This window comes from Solanum verrucosum, unplaced genomic scaffold (genome assembly GCF_900185275.1).
Source record: "Solanum verrucosum unplaced genomic scaffold, falcon-dt-bn FXZP01000056.1, whole genome shotgun sequence".
In the NCBI taxonomy this organism is placed as follows: domain Eukaryota; kingdom Viridiplantae; phylum Streptophyta; class Magnoliopsida; order Solanales; family Solanaceae; genus Solanum; species Solanum verrucosum.
The window spans coordinates 966,572-982,665 of record NW_026020072.1 but is presented as its reverse complement, the minus strand read 5'-3'; the positions used below and the strand labels follow the sequence as shown (position 1 = coordinate 982,665).

General features: G+C 37.0%; 2 protein-coding genes across 3 annotated transcripts in view; one reads left to right on the top strand and one right to left on the bottom strand.

Annotated features, from left to right (window-relative positions):
- The window catches only part of LOC125823898 (uncharacterized), an 897,951-nt gene that overhangs the window by 12,597 nt on the left and 869,260 nt on the right, over positions 1-16,094 (top strand). The window contains exon 1 of one of the 2 annotated variants that reach the window (XM_049503265.1): positions 8,838-8,841. The exons of the other annotated variant lie outside the window; for it this stretch is intronic. The gene's annotated coding sequence lies outside the window, so the exon portion shown is untranslated. Of the gene's footprint in view, positions 1-8,837; positions 8,842-16,094 lie in introns of those variants that run through there. 2 annotated transcript variants of the gene reach the window in all.
- On the bottom strand, positions 1,625-3,133 carry LOC125823900 (uncharacterized). The gene is made up of 3 exons (XM_049503268.1): positions 2,953-3,133; positions 2,783-2,852; positions 1,625-1,916 (listed from the first exon to the last, which is right to left on the bottom strand). Exons 1-3 carry the CDS (start codon positions 3,083-3,085, stop codon positions 1,772-1,774), a joined length of 348 nt encoding a protein of 115 aa, XP_049359225.1. The 5' UTR covers positions 3,086-3,133; the 3' UTR covers positions 1,625-1,771.

Below are 16,094 nucleotides of genomic sequence, written 5' to 3'. Positions count from 1 at the left end.
TCTTTCGGGCTGCCATGGATCTTTCTTGTTTAAGTCCACTCTTTTCGGACTCAGACTATTTGTTTAAGGTGTTGTTTAGTTTCGGGGTTGTACCCCTTGTTCTTAGACTTGTCGTTAGTAGAGTTTTGGTACAATGACTTTCAGGTTCTAAGGGTTGTTCTTCCGCATTAGTTTGGTAGTTGTTTGTTAAAACCTTGGTGTGTATGGGGACTCCATTTTTATAGTCATTTAAACCTTCTTCCGTATCATTAAATGTCTTAGTTTTCTGAAAATTTATTTTTTATGGGTTGTAGTAATGGTTCTCCCACCGGAGGGTTTGTGTGGATGCCAAACACAATGGTCTGGGTCGTGATATCTAGAAATGACGAGCCCACTTTGTCAAGCTCAAAATCTCATTTATCCTAAAGGTTGACCAAATTGACGGTCACATGATGTGGCACACCAAGTCAAATGAATGAGCCAATAAAATCATTCCACCTGTCATTATACATAGTATACCTAATCAAATGAAAGACCAATAAAAATGTGTCATGTGTACTAGTGACATATACTATCAAATATGATTTGATTGGTGGAAAAAAGTTTGTTCCCGTAACAACTCTTCCATTTCACAACTATAAATATCAGTCTTCATAATTTAGAAAAAAAGTCTAGAAATCGATAGCAAAAAGCAAGAGAGAGCTAGTGGAATCGAAAATGCTAATTTTCTATGTATCTATAAGCCAAGATTCCGAGAACATTCGAGCTAAAGAACATTTTTGGAATGTGAAATCTAAATCCTTTATTCGTTACCAACATCCAAATGTTCGCAGCGAATAATTAGTCAAATCAAGTCCAAGACAAATATTAAAGCTATTTCAACATTTGAATCAAATCAAATTCATTTAACATAGTTCGTATTATTACTAAAGAATCAGAGAAATATCATAAAATTGTAACACTCATTATATTTGAAATCAAATACTATGATTGTTGCAACATTTTTCCGTCTTAATTATTTATTTTTCTTGACACAAATTTTATCGTTTATAATATCGTTTTCCCTCGTCTGCTAGGCAGTGAAATTAGAAAAGTTTGTGGACCTAGATTTCACATTCTCTTTTGTTCTTTAATGTTTGTGTGCTGAGAGCAGGGCTTTTCAAAATCGATCCAAAACTGTTAAACCAAATCGAAAGAAAGTTATTGATTTATCGGTAATGGATTATTGATTTAACAATTTTGATTTTTTTATTATCAGGTTAACGATTCTCAACAGTTTGAGAATTTTTGCTAACGGGTTAACCAATAATCCAATAGTATATTAATATATTATAGTTATACCATTCGGTATATAAAGTCCTTGATTTAGGATTTAGTTTCATATTTTTATTTTTGGCATCTCTAACTTCCGGTTATTCTACGATGTGTTAGTGTTGTTTTTTGAGCAAGATAAATTGATACCCGATAAGCCAATATCTTAATGGTTCTTAACGATTTAACATGTTTACAAATCGATAACCGATAAGTCGAACAAATAAACTTCAAAATCGAACCGACCGATACACAACCCGAAGACATCTTACTAGAAATGTTTAACAGCTTGCAAGAAATGTACCAGTTATGTGCAGACTAAGGAAATAGCAAGTGCAATAAAGTTAAAATTCTATATCTTCACAAAACAAAAAGAATGTGTATAGAAATGGGATTACTCTTATACATAGAGAACTCAAATGAAGACAAAAGGTCAGAATGAGACATCCAAAAAGCCCTTGTTGCTGCATTGAGAGTTTAATCATCTTATTGGAACCTTTATCCAACCATTTGCAAAAGCAATTGCCAAGATCACAAAGGGTGTTGACATTCCAAATATGATTATATAAGGAAGAGGTGTCATCATAGGGTTCTCCCCTGCTCTTTCTCCTGCTGATTGCCAATACCTATAACACCCAACCTCTTTCACTAATTATAGGCAATTCAGAAAAATCCCCTATGTGTTACTTCATAGTAATATATGTATCAAAATCAAGAAAACCAAAACAAATATTAATCATAAATGAGACAGAAATCAATAAATAAGCCCCAATCTCAAAGTAGGGGTTGATTTCTCACGTGATCACTCAACTAATATTTATGAACTCAAAAAGTCATTTCTTTTTCAACAAAAAAGTGATTTTATGAGATAATAACTATAGTTGAGTGATCATCTAAAAATCAACTGCTCCAACTAGTTAAGATTATATTGGTGATATGAACAATTTATCTCAATTTTGCTCTCTTCATAACATTCCGACAATGTTGTTCAGACTTTTCAAAAAAACTGTTATGGGTGTAGTAGCATTTTTAGAAAATACGATTAACATAGGTTTCGACAATTCCTTTTCAATCATTCAGTAACCAAAATTCACTGATTAGATTAATCTGAATTCTCTCCAAATAGTCTAATTAATGGAGCAAAATTATAGCTTACCATAAGGTTTTCTATTCTAAGGGTTCAAACTCGAGACTTTGATTAAGGAGATAAATAAAAAATCTCAATCATTTCGCTAACAAATTCAATGTTTTGTGGATTTATCACACTTCAACTCTTTAATGTCGACTACATATGCTTTGCGATGACCAATAATTTTTGTTCAAATAATATATTTACATTAAGAAGTTTATAAATTTATACAACTATTAAATTCAAAACCAATTATTAACACTTGAAATTATTGTTATAAACTTCAGACACCATAAAATTAAAATTCTGACTTCGCCTTCGACGACGATAAGCATAGTAACAAAAAAAGATATGAAAACGTACTGTTCAGGTTCTTGTTCTTTAGTTATGAATTTCTTCTTCCCATCTTTCTTTACATCACCCTCTCCTCCTCCTATCAACAACCACAAACAAAAAAAAACATTTTCTTATATGTAAAACATTAATTAATATCATAGACAATAAATTAATAAGAGAACTTAATTAAACCAAACCTAATTTTGCTGAAACTTTGGAATGACTTCCCCTTCTTTTCAATGAGGTTGAAGCGAGAGATTGTGGAAAAGGTGAAAAAAGTTCCCTTGACAGAACTCCAAAGTTCATGCTAAGTGCACAAGACACAGCCATATTAGCTGCAATTTTTTAAAAAAATAAATAATTCCTGCAGATAATCTGTGGATGGATACACTATATATCTTGTGACTTGTGGTCAAAATTTAAACTAAAGTAATATCTTCAAGATATTTCAGCTAGACCCCCCATTGTTTAGAGTATTGTCATTTAGACCCTTTAGGTTAAATAATTTATATTCATGTCATATTCTTTTCAAGAAAATCTCTTTAATCACAATCAACTTTGTCATTGATAAGCATTTTTATACATTTGACCGTCCCTTATTTATATGCTTAAGGGGTGTGTCAGAAATGAAACCAACTATGGGTAACTCATCCAATCTGTCAAGAATATTAAGGGTTGGGCTCAAGATAATTTGAATTGGGTTCAATTTCAACTCATTCAAGTCTTAACCCGTTTTAAGAGAATCTTCAATTGAGCACAATTTAATTTTCAATTTCAATCCGTTTTGAGACTCTTTATTTGCATGATGTAATGTATGTTCCTTTATTGAAGGTATGAATAGATATTTTATATCTTTTAGGATTTATCTATCCATTTATAATTATTTTTTTTTTAAAAAAAATTCTTGAGTTGAAATTCAAATTGTGGTTATAAAAACTTAAATAATAATATATTAAAATAATGGAAATTAAGCAGGTCAAATTGGGAGGGTCAAGACTCAATCTGATTGTAACCCTATTTGAGCCCAAAGTAAACTTGGGCGGGTCAGAACCCAACCCAATTTCTACTTTAACCCATTTTAATATGAGAAAATTGTATAAAATAGCAAACTATTAATTCAAATTAAATACTATAACCACAGTTTAATTTAATTGTAACCCGTAGCAAACTGTTACCACTCGCCTCTCTCCCTGAAATTCTCGCTCGCCACTCTCGTTTTCTCGCTGGCAGTCTTTCTCGCCTCTCTCACTTTTATACAAACACAAATGTATAAAATGTGTTTGTGTTTGTATAAAGTGAGAGAAAACTGTATATATACATATCTTTTTGTTCGTCTCTCTCCCCAGAGAATCTCGTTCGCCACTCTCACTCGCCTCTCTCACTTTATACAAACACAAATGTATAAATTGCGTTTGTGTTTGTATAAAGCGAGAGAAAATTGTATATACAAATACATATATTTTTGTCCTATACACTTGTAATTATACAAATACAGATCTTCCCCTGCCCAGTTTTCTTTTGTCTTTCTCTCTTTCCCGCTTTATACAAACACAAATTATACAATTGATTCTTTTGTATATGTATACCGAAACAAATTATACAATTGATTCTTTTGTATATGTATACAGAAATATACATATTAATAGACATAGCAAACATGAGCGCAATTATATACAAACTATAGCTATATCATTCAAATATGATTTTTATGTTTGCTAAACCTAAAATTTACTCTTTTAATATCACCAATTTCAACCCAACCCGCCCATTTGACACCCCTAATATGCTTCAATTCATATCACATAGTCTAAGTTATAGTGCTTAAGAAAGTAGGGTGTACAAATTAGAGACTTACTAATAAGATCAAGCAGAATTATTATTACTATCAACTGAAAAACTACAAATTCTAATGCTACAATTGATAATGTATAATGTGCAAGTCAAACAATTTTCAGAAATATATAACACTGTCATTAGTAAATTAGTATGGGAACAACATTTATAAGCACCGAACGACTAATTTAAAAATCTTAGAATTTGAAAAGGTAAGGTAAGAAAATGAAAGATAAATTATAGGAATTGAAAAGATTAGTATATTGGTAAATGATGTATAAATTATAGAAATTGAAAAGGTTAGTATACTGGTATGATGTCTAAATCATAAGAATAGAAAAAGCTAGTATACTGGTATGATGTATTACTTTAAATCAATTAACTTTGTATAAATTGAAATGACTTTTGATATAATGTCGATTAAGACAAAATTATATGTGTTTTGATGAAAATAAATTCTTCTTCTTCTTTTTCTACTTTTTCCAGTCTCAGATTCTTCTTCTCTCTTGTTTTTTTAAAAAAAATATTCGACGTACTACAAACGTGAATCGTTTTGAGAATATTGTATATCTAAAGACTCAAAACATCGAGAGGATTTCATACCTAAAATTTGGGACTGTTTATAGGTGATTTTGAGTTGCTTGACATTGAATAGTCAGTGTATACTTCAGGTATAGTTAAGCTCTATTTAGCTTTTTGAGTATATCATAATCTATAATCTATAATCAGTGTATAGTTCATGTATAAGTATCCTTTATTGTATAGTCAATGTATATTTTATATAATGTATTGTATAAACAATGCATATGGATATATGTATATATTTTTGATACATAGATATACATCATATATACATGATTATACACTATGTATACAATACCGCTACATAGCATTACTATCTATACAATATGATCATTACATGTACCATCATTATTTTTGTTAAAAAAAAATTCACTAATAATTCTGGAATTCAGGCTTTCTTACAATTAAGTGTCTACAAGAGATGCCGGAAATGGAATATACTATATAGCATGCCAAAGCCAGTTGCTGGCTGATGATTGCTACTGTGAGATATGCACTAGTAGGAAGGGTTTCGTGACTCTACAAGAGATGCCGGAAAATGGAATTTGAAGTGAATACTTGCTACTCGTGTTCTCATTGGACTCATACAGACTGTTCAATTTGTGATAAATAAGGATTGATTGTTCTTAAAAGGCTTATTTTCCGCCATTAGGGAATGTGACATCCTGCATTGATGGAAGTCATGGTATAAACTTCAGATGTTGTCACAAGTTAACGAAGGCACCGTTACGTTGTACAATGTATACCTGTCTTAGGAGTTAGCCAGTTAGGTGTACAAGGTACCTCATTGTGATCCTCATTGGCAAATACAATACAATGTTTCTGGCTGGACAAAGCTTGTAGTGATACTTGATGAAGAAGCTCTAGAGTTTTGGAAACATAATAGTTAATAGATCTGCGTCAATGTTAAGAGAGACAAAAAAAAAGGATAGATGCCTTAAGTTTCCCTTTTGTTGTGAACCAAGCTGACTCGGTAAGGGCCTATGGGCTATTAAATACTTTTAATTGGGGATCCAGGCCCAATTAGTATCTCTATTAAAAAGGACTAGAAGTTAGAAGAAGGGGCAGGCAAATTATGTGAAGCATTGGCTTTCTGATCCTCTCATCTCCCTTCTATGGTCTAGTATCTCATCCCCTTCTAGTTACCTTCTTCTATGTTAAGCTACCCGTAATTAGTGTGTTATTACTTTGTTGTGTGTATTATCCGTTGTAATTTGTATTCAGAGATAACTATAAATATTAGTGTTTGTATTGGAAATCGGGTTTGTTACATTGGTGATTTCATCCAGAGGTCTCTCTAATGGAGGACCAAAAAGTACTCAAGGCTTTCGTTGGTGATTCAATTCGGGATTCAATACAAGAAATGAAGGATTCTATCTCTAAAGATCTCGCGGAATGTCGTTCGATGTTGCTGGAGGTTTTGGGGGAAAAGGATACGTCTTTTGAACCCAAAAACATAGTTATGAACGTCAAATTAGGGCACTTTCGAGGTGAGGATCCGGGCGCTTGGATAGTTCAAGCAGAGCATTATTTTAATTGCTATAAAATTGAGGAAGATCAGAAGCTTAATGTGGCTTCGTTCTATTTTGATGGTGAGGCTTTGGAATGGTATGGATGGTTATTTCGCAACAATCAACTCGCTGGTTGGGGCCATTTTGTGGACAAATTGATGATTCGTTTTCGCTCCGTACTAGAGACACATCGCGGGTTCTTATCCATTCCCACGAACAAGACTAATAGGACAGTGGAGTATTATCAGGAGGCTATTCCATCGTGGGGTAATATTACTAATTCATCCTCGCCTCAGTCTTATCAATACGATATCTTTATTGGAAATTATGAGGTAGGCGGCCACGTGTTCGATAAAATGCCTGAGAAGTGTAATGATGTAGATTTTTCGGACAGTACCTCTGTTGGTAATAATAGGAACACTTTTGAAGAAATGGACAATAGGCCATCACTAATGATTTCTTCCGTGTTTAGTGTGTATGATCAAATGGTGACAGATCCATATATGTCTAATAACACTACTAAGGATGAAACAATTTCATTTCCAAACAAAGTTCTCTCTCAATCACCCCAGTATGGTCATGACCATTTAAGTCGAGAAGGTGGACAACATGTTCGTACCTTATCCTATGAGACACATCCACCACAAGAGTACACTAGTTTGTCGTTGTCTGCTTTCAGTGTGCATAATGATCATTCCATGAACACTTTTGTTAATGATGCTAAGCTCGTGAAAGCAATAACTATTGCGAAGTCGTGGAAGGTGGTAGTTGCTGGACGGGAGTACAATGAGTGTGAGCTCATTGATCACTTGGGACTGTTGGTAATGGACGAGGTAACTATTACACATTTCAGAATTAGTACAACAAGGATGTTCGACGACAGTCTTCGGTGGTTTTGTGTCATTGGTTGTGGCCACAAGGTCGCAAGACCGTTAATTGGAGATCCCAATTTTAGTTGGACTGTTATTTTTAAAGAGTATCAGATGGCTGGAGTAGCTAAGAGGACGAATACATTAGTTTCTGTGACAGCCGAAAATTATAAGTTTACTTGTCTTATGTCACTGGATCGGCCAGAGGTGGTGCCAACTGATTGTCCAATTGATTTTTATATCCAAACAACTTCACGGGTCGGTCAACGAATTAGGTACTGCGTCTTTTCTTTAACTGATGAAGTGGGATTACATCTTAATTTTGTTCTCGATTACATCTCTGTCACTGTTCATGGTGTTATGAAGCACTTAAATCAGTTGAACCAAGGGTTGCCTTTGGTGCCAGTGAAATTTTGCACAGATGCACCTTTCCAGGCATTATCCTACAAACATCAATCTGGAGAAGTATGTTGCAGAGACATTTGCCAATTTAGAGGTGGTAAGGTTCTAGTTAAAGTTGGACAAGATGTTCAAGATGCAATGGAAGTAATGCCAATTTCCTTAATACTCTCCAAAGACAACATAAAGCTGCACTTTGCATCAAACCATCTAGATCTTTTTCTTTGGCCAAATCTATTGCTGGATGGAGGAGTGTTGTTTCACTTTACACTCGTGACATTGCAGTGTGTGGAAATTGTTACTCGTCAGATAATTTAGAGAGTTTTGGATGAATTTCATGACTTGAACCTTGAGGACAAGGTTCTTTTTTAGGGCGGGAGTATTGTTGTGAACCAAGCTGACTCGGTAAGGGCCTATGGGCTATTAAATACTTTTAATTGGGGATCCAGGCACAATTAGTATCTCTATTAAAAAGGACTAGAAGTTAGAAGAAGGGGCAGGCAAATTATGTGAAGCGTTGGCTTTCTGATCCTCTCATCTCCCTGCTATGGTCTAGTATCTCATCCCCTTCTAGTTACCTTCTTCTATGTTAAGCTACCCGTAATTAGTGTGCTATTACTTTGTTGTGTGTATTATCCGTTGTAATTTGTATTCAGAGATAACTATAAATATCAGTGTTTGTATTGGAAATCGGGTTTGTTACACCTTTCATGCTCTTCGATCCCTTCATTCATTTCACTAAATTATGGAAAAATATATTCTATTAAGAAAGAGACTAATTCAGAGGACAAAAGTGTTAAGAAGATCGAAATGGAAAAGAAAACAAATCAGTCAGAAGACTAATTCAGCAGTACATTCCCACTATGCTGCAGATTCTTAGTGTTACAACTCCCAAATGACCACTGGTCTTAGCATATATAGAAAGGAAAATCACTTTTTTGTTATAAAACATACAAGTGAATGGAACTTTAATACAAGAGATATATATCCCCGTGCCTGCAAAATGCAAATAAGGCCTATTCCATGGTGCAAATTTCTTATTACTTTGCCTACACAATAAGCCTACACATAATTATGCAAGTTTTGTACCTTTTTGTTCCAACACGCGTAGAAGTAACAATTGGAAAGCAGAGGCAGACCCACATGTCCCCGTGAGGGTGCACATGCTTGAATAAAATAAGGAGATGGCTAGTTTTGAACTTGCGACCCACATGTCCCCGTGAGGGTCACTTGTATGTTAGGTAGCCTCCTCACTAAACACAAGTAATAGCTAGATTGCATTGAGAATGAGGGCGGGCAGTGGAATGCTCGAGTATAAATTTTCTATGCTCATGTAAACGGCCAGTTTGTCTTCAAATCCTGAGTTCACCTCTGTTGGAATTGTTTTGTTTGTTCTCTCTTCAAATTTGTCGTATCTGCTCTTATAATCTTCTCAGACTCTCCTGTGGTATTGTAAAATCTTCCCTCTTCTCATTCCCCGTAGTCATTTCATCTTTGAACCAAACTCTCCATTCCTCTCTGAACTCTGATGGAATCATAGTGGATCCTGCATGACCCTTGCTTTTTAGCATTTGAGATAACATACTCTCTGCACAAGGACCAATCTTTCTCAAGACTAGCCTCCAAATACACTAGCACCTAGGGGTGGCAAATGATTGGATTAGATCGAATTTTGGATGAATTGAATATGGAATGAACAAGAATGGTTTGGATTACAATCCACTCAAATAGAATATAGGTATATATGGATTTGGTCAAATACGATTTGGGTAAAATGGTTCTAACCCATTTAAAAGCTCTCCATATTTCCTTGACTAAGTGAACTGGGACTTCATGACATCAATCTATCCCCTCCCCCGGGCACCCCTACCCCCTCGGAGCACCCCCCACCTTCCACTAACTGACCCCTATTTTTTTTTGTTTTCCAATAACAAGAAAATTTTTTTACCCCCCCCCCCCTCATCTTCCACCAACTTACCCCTAAATTTTTTTGTTTTTCAAAAACAAAAAAAATTATGTTTTTTCAAAATAAAAATAAGAATTTACCCCCTCCTCTCGGGGACCCCCCACTTTCCACCAACCGACCCCAATTTTTTTTTTATTTTCCAAAAACAAAAAAAATTTACCCCTTCCCTCGGGTACCCCCTTCCCCGGGTATCCCCTCCCCACACCTTCCACCACCCTACCCCTAATTTTTTTTTGTTTTCCAAAAATAAAAAAAATTCTGATTTTTCAAGAAAAAAAATTACCTCCTCCCCCCGGACACCCCCCACCCCCCTCCTATCTTCCACCAACCGACCCCTAATTTTTTTTTTTCCAAAAACAAAAAGAAATCTGTTTTTTTCAAAAAAAAACTACCCCCTCCCCCGGGCACCCCCATCCCCCAGGTGACCCCCTTCCACCAACCTTGGATTTTTCATTGATCGAGGTGCACAATACCCAATATCGGGTCAGGGCCAAGATTGAAGTTACCTTTTACATTAGCTACCTTCAACTTAGGCTTTTGACCACATGTCCAAGGAGTGACCAGGGCCAACATAGTAGATTTATGGGAAGGTGAGTTTGGGGTTTAGAAAGAAATAGTCTAATTTTTAGGCTCAAAGCATTTGGATCAAAGGGAGCATTTATTTCATTTGGTTGGATCTTTCATTTAGGCAATTTGTGGACTTATCAGAACAAGGGCCTATGATCACCTCCTAGTTTCTAGAGTGAATTGCCTTAGCAGGACTAACCGGGCAAGTTCTAGTTTTGCACAAAAACTATTTGACCAATCAACTATTCTCACACACACTTGGCACATAGTTTCATTATCAGATTATCAGATTACCCAGTTCAAGTTTCAACTTAAGTCGTGCCATCAGGTTGATTCATTATCATGTCATACTTAGAGCCAACATATTCAACCTGTCTTAGCCTACCACTTCTAGCACACAAGTCAAAATTTGGACGGGTATATTTTTCATAAGCCATCATGTTTCATTCTTGTTCATGCTTCTATACATACTATCCTAACACATGATTTAACCAACAATTATATTCAATTAGTCAAATTACTTCCAGAAACAAGTAATAAAGGAGGGGGGGGGGGTTGTAGAACAAATTGTAAAAATTCAATAAATAATCAATAATCAAAAGTCAGTTTTGGGTTGTTATCAAGATGGGTGAAATAGCTAGGGTATCCGTGTTCCCCACATGCTCATAATGCAGTAATCCTAATAATAGCAATCATTTCTTAGTGTATTACATGCAAAGTGATAAGTTAGGTATCTCTAAATCCTTGGTCCGACATCTAGAGAATTTCACCCCGCACCTTGGTCCGGCTACGTGTGTGTACTTTACTAACCCTTACATTTACCTCATATTAGATATCATAATCGATGTTTGGCTTAGTTATTAAACTATTTTACTATCACCAAAGTACCAACTTTCTGAAAATGCAATTAGTGTCCTTACTTCACACAAAATCCCTTTTCTTTCACACAATGACTTATGGCTTTGAGTACAAGGATTCATTCAACACTCACTCTCAAAAACAACTTCAAGTACAGTTAGTGCTCAATACCATAGGCTTGCCCTTATTTTCACTGCTTAGACGCCCCACATTAGACTCTAGAATCACACTAGGACTTTCTTGGCTTGTAACATAGGCTCAGGGTCAGGTGTGGTACATTTGGGTACTTCTTAGTAACTTTCTGCCCTCCTTGACATTACAATTGGCTTTCAACCTCTTTCTGCCCTATTTTTGTCCTCCTACTGTTTTACCTTCTTTCCCTTAATTTTTTCAACTATGGATGTGACTTTAGGTTTTGTAGATCTCTCTATTTTTTATTACTCTATGTCTCCTTACCAACTTCTATATGGGAAGTCTTGTCATTACCGGTAGAGCTAGAGCATAAGGTGATGTGGGCAATGAAGAAGCTAAATTTGGATTGGGACGCCGCATCGAATCAAAGATAAATTACTTGAATTTTCTTGATGAGTTACGCCTAAAAGCTTACGAAAGTTCAACCTTGTACAAAGAGAAGATGAAGCGGTATCATGATCAAAGAATTGAAAAGCGAGAATTTGTGGTTGGTGATCTTGTGCTTCTATTCAACTCTAGGTTGCGCTTGTTTCCAGGCAAACTCAAGTCCAAATGGACTGGGCCATTTTTGCTCACAAAAGTGCTCCCCCATGGAGCTGTTGAGCTTGAGAATAATGAAGGAACTAGGTTTATGGTAAACGGGAAAAGGATCAAGATCTATCTGGGAAATGCTGAAACTGTGCAAGAGGTGATTGAGGCCTACAATCTTGATGAAGTCTAAGTAAGCAAGAAACTTGCGTCGTGCCGCGACGTTAAATCAAGCGTTGTTTGGGAGGCAACCCAGGATGTACAATCTAGCCAACAATATGTTTTTGTTTTCCATTTAGTAGTTTTATTTGTTTAAATTTGGACGAGTATATTTTTCAAAAGCCATCATGCTTTATTCTTGTTCATGCTTCTATACATACTATCCTAACACATGCCAGTTCAAAAGAAATTAAACAGTCTCTTGAGGGAAAAGAACACAGGCAAGAAAACCCCAAGAGAGGATTTATGAGTTTTGGGTTACTCAGACTTCACCCTATCACTCACAATCCATTTACCCCACCCCCAACAAAAATAAATGCTACCTGGGACACTGAGCAGGAGATGCGAGAGCAGCTTCCCAGATTGTTTGATCCTTCAGGTACTTCTTGACCCTTAGCGGATGAAAATCCTTTTTAGTAGTGGATATTGTAATGACCCTCGTGGTCATTTTTGTGTTTTACCTTTTGTGTGTCATTTGGAGTGTTCCTATAGCGACCCCAAGTCATTTATGACTTGCTGGAAGTGACAGTTCGGTCACATGGTCGTTCGTTTGGCTTTTGTGCAAGTTTTAGTGTTTTTGGAACTTATAAACATTGAACGATCATTTTCGATCAAAAGTTCAAGAAGATGACATCAAAATCCAATTCTGACGATTCCATCAGCTTCGTAGGGGTCATTTTAGGCTAGTAGCATGGTCGGCATGACTCCCGAGGTTTTCTGTGTGAGTCGGTGCGATTAGGCGTTTTAACTTTAAGTTTAAGCCTAAGTTTGACTTTAGTCAACACTCTGAATAAACGCGCTTGGATGAGAATTCTGTCAGTGTGGTTAGCTTCGAAATGTTGAGTTTGGTCTATATTGACCCTTCTTTTGTGTCCCGAGGTTTTTGATATTTTTTCGAGCCCTTTTGTGGTTTTTTACTTAAAATGACATTTGGGTGTGGGACCCACTTTTATCAAGATGACCTCGTATGTAAATTTTGATTGTGCCATTGAGTCCGCAATATTGAATTTGGTATGGTTGCATATCTCGTTTGCGTGTACGGGGTTCCGAATTAGATCGGAGCACCCATCGGAGTTTCAAGTTTTTGGAAAGTTATTGCAGAAAATTCTGCTATAAATGGAGATTTATCAACAACCATTTTCCAAACTTAAAACCATCATGACTCTCTCATCTCTCAACAGAATTACGCGATTTAAAGTACGGGAGCTTTGTATTTTTGGTGGATTCGCTGTAGAGTGTTTGGAAGTTGTCGGGTGTGCGTAGTTCAAGGTAATTTCACGATAAACCTGACTGTTGTACCCTTTTTCGAGCTTATTTTTTGGCATTTTTGTTTTGGTCATATCTCACTCATTTTAGCTCGGTTTTGGGTGATTCGAAGTCCCACGTGTTGGGAATTATCGTGGCTTTGTCGTAGAGTGTTCAAGGAGTGTTGAGAAGCATTATAACATTGTAGATTTCGAGTTTAGACTATTGCATGTCTTCTATTAAGTTGATTAAACTGTGGTTTTCTTGCTTGTTGGTTTTTGCTACGTTTTGAGCCTCGAATTGTGTTACATTTTGGAACACAAGTTCGGGGTACTATTTAGGGTCTCTTGATAGAGTGAAATTCGGACAGTTCGGTGCGGATCCCACGATTCCCATTTTGACTCCAAAATTGACCTGTCTCCGTTTGTTCTGATTTTGGTGTCTAAACGACCGTACTAACATTGTGATCCTATATTTGATAGTGTGGCAGCATTCAAGGGTCATTCGGTAAAGAAAAGCTTCGTCAAAGTGATTTGGAACGTGCGCGGTCAGCTTTAAGGTAGGCTACGACTTCCTTTCTGTTAGATTGAGTTTAATTATGTAAAAGGATGTCGACTGGAGTGAATTGGGGGTGGGTACCAGTTTCGTACTTTACTTTGATTAGATGCCTCATGTTAGGAACGATTGCCATATTTCGGGTGTAGTATCATGTTAACTGGTTTAGTAGAGTTGCATGCTTATGTGCTAAATGATATTGTATGCTTGTATGCTATGTGTTGTATGTTTGTTCATCCTTAACCGTATGCATGATGTCCTTAGTTTAGGTTAGGCTAGCATTGCCTTAGACTTGTGACCCGTGTGGGCTAGATAGCGTTAACTTCATGCCGACGTCGTTCGAATGACTTTGCTCCTTGTAGACTGGAGTAGCAGACTTGAGTCTGATAGTTGAGCCTTAGATTAGGCGTTATCGCTGCTTGCTGCACTTCTGTATCTTTTCTAATTTGGCGGTTTCAATGCATTCTCGAAGGTTCGGTGCATCACTAGAGGTGTGGGATTGAGATAGTATAGGCTTGGATCCTTTTCTGTGATTTCTTAGAGTGGACGGCGTTCCATGGTGGCTGTTGTTGGATTGGATCTTATTGGAGATACCATCACCCCCGGGATCGTTCTTTCTAGCTGGGCTGGGAGAGTATCGTTGGCTGGGTAGACTCGGTGATTTCGGTGATCGCCATCGGGCCTCTCTTTCTAGCTGGGCTGGGAGTGTGCTACTGGCTGGGTGTCCCCGGGTCGCTCTTTCTAGCTGGGCTGGGAGCTGACTGCATGGTAGGTCGACTCGCGATATCTACCTCACTCACGGGTCCCTCTTTCTAGTTGGGCTGAGAGTGGACTGTTTGGTTGGGTGCCCCCTAGGGTCACTTTTCCTAGCTGGGCTGGGAGTGCACTGCTGACTGGATGGAGTCTGATGGGTTATCTTGGTTACTTTGGGCTAGGAGCTCGATTTTCTTCTTTCTCAGTAGACTTAGCTTTTCTATGTACCTGTCGGGCTTATGGGGGTCCGTTCAGGTTAAAACTTGGCACGAGTGTACCTTCTGGGCTTATGGGGTCCAGTTAGGTTTAGTTTAGTTGTACTTAGTTTGTTTCTGGTATGCTCGTGTGCTTTCTTTTCATATTCGCTTTGACCTTTCTGTGTCTAGATTCTATCATTTCTTATTGTTTTTACCCTTTTTGCTCAGTCGGTTTGTAATGCCTACTGAGTACCTGTTGTTTTGGTACTTATGCTACGCTCTGCATCTATTTCGTGATGCAGGTCCCAGTACCAGTTACCAGCGGTGATTTGTTCCAGCCTTCTTTTGCAGTTGTGACTCGAAGACGAGGGCAAGTACTTGGCATTTTGGGTTTGTTCAGTCTCCTTCTTTTGTTTAGCTAGTCTTGTTGCTTTTGAGACACGATTTGTTATGGTCCACTTTTGGGACTTGTACTCTTTATTAGATAGCTCTGTACTAGTGACTTTCAGGTTCTGGGATGGATTTCTGTATATATTTATTTTGGTTTGCTTCCGCCTTGTTGTCCTTGCTTAGTTTATTGTTTTCGCTAGTTTCTACCCTTACGCTCATTGCTTGATGTTCTGGGTTAGGGGTTGGCTTACCTACTAGTAGGGTATAGTAGAAGCCATCATGATTCGAGAAATCGGGTCGTGACACCATGAGAGTCAAAAGCCAAAAGAGCAAAGGGCTGATCCTAAAAAAATTTGCACCGAAGATTGGCTTGCGCGCATTCTCAACAAAGTGGAAGGGTCGGACAAAGTGCTAAAAGAAATGACAAATAACATCTCAACTCTGAACAAACCAGTTACTTCACACTCGATATAGATTAAGCAGCTAGAAGCACAAATGGGTCAAATCTCGACTCATTTAAACGCAATGCCAAAAAGAGGATTACCGAGTGATACCATGGTCAACCCAAAGAATAAATTGTGCAAGCATATCTTGTCGTGTCACGACGTTAAATAAAGCACTTCTTGGGAGGAAGCCCAAGTCTTTAGCTTTTATTATTGTTGTTTGAATAACGGG

Coding starts and splice junctions, on each gene's coding strand:
- LOC125823900 (XM_049503268.1), bottom strand. CDS start 3,085: ATGGCTGTGTCTTGTGCACTTAGCATGAACTTTGGAGTTCTGTCAAGG. Junction 2,853..2,952: donor CAAAGTTTCAGCAAAATTAG/GTTTGGTTTAAT, acceptor GGTTGTTGATAG/GAGGAGGAGAGGGTGATGTA. Junction 1,917..2,782: donor AAAGAACAAGAACCTGAACA/GTACGTTTTCAT, acceptor TGGGTGTTATAG/GTATTGGCAATCAGCAGGAG.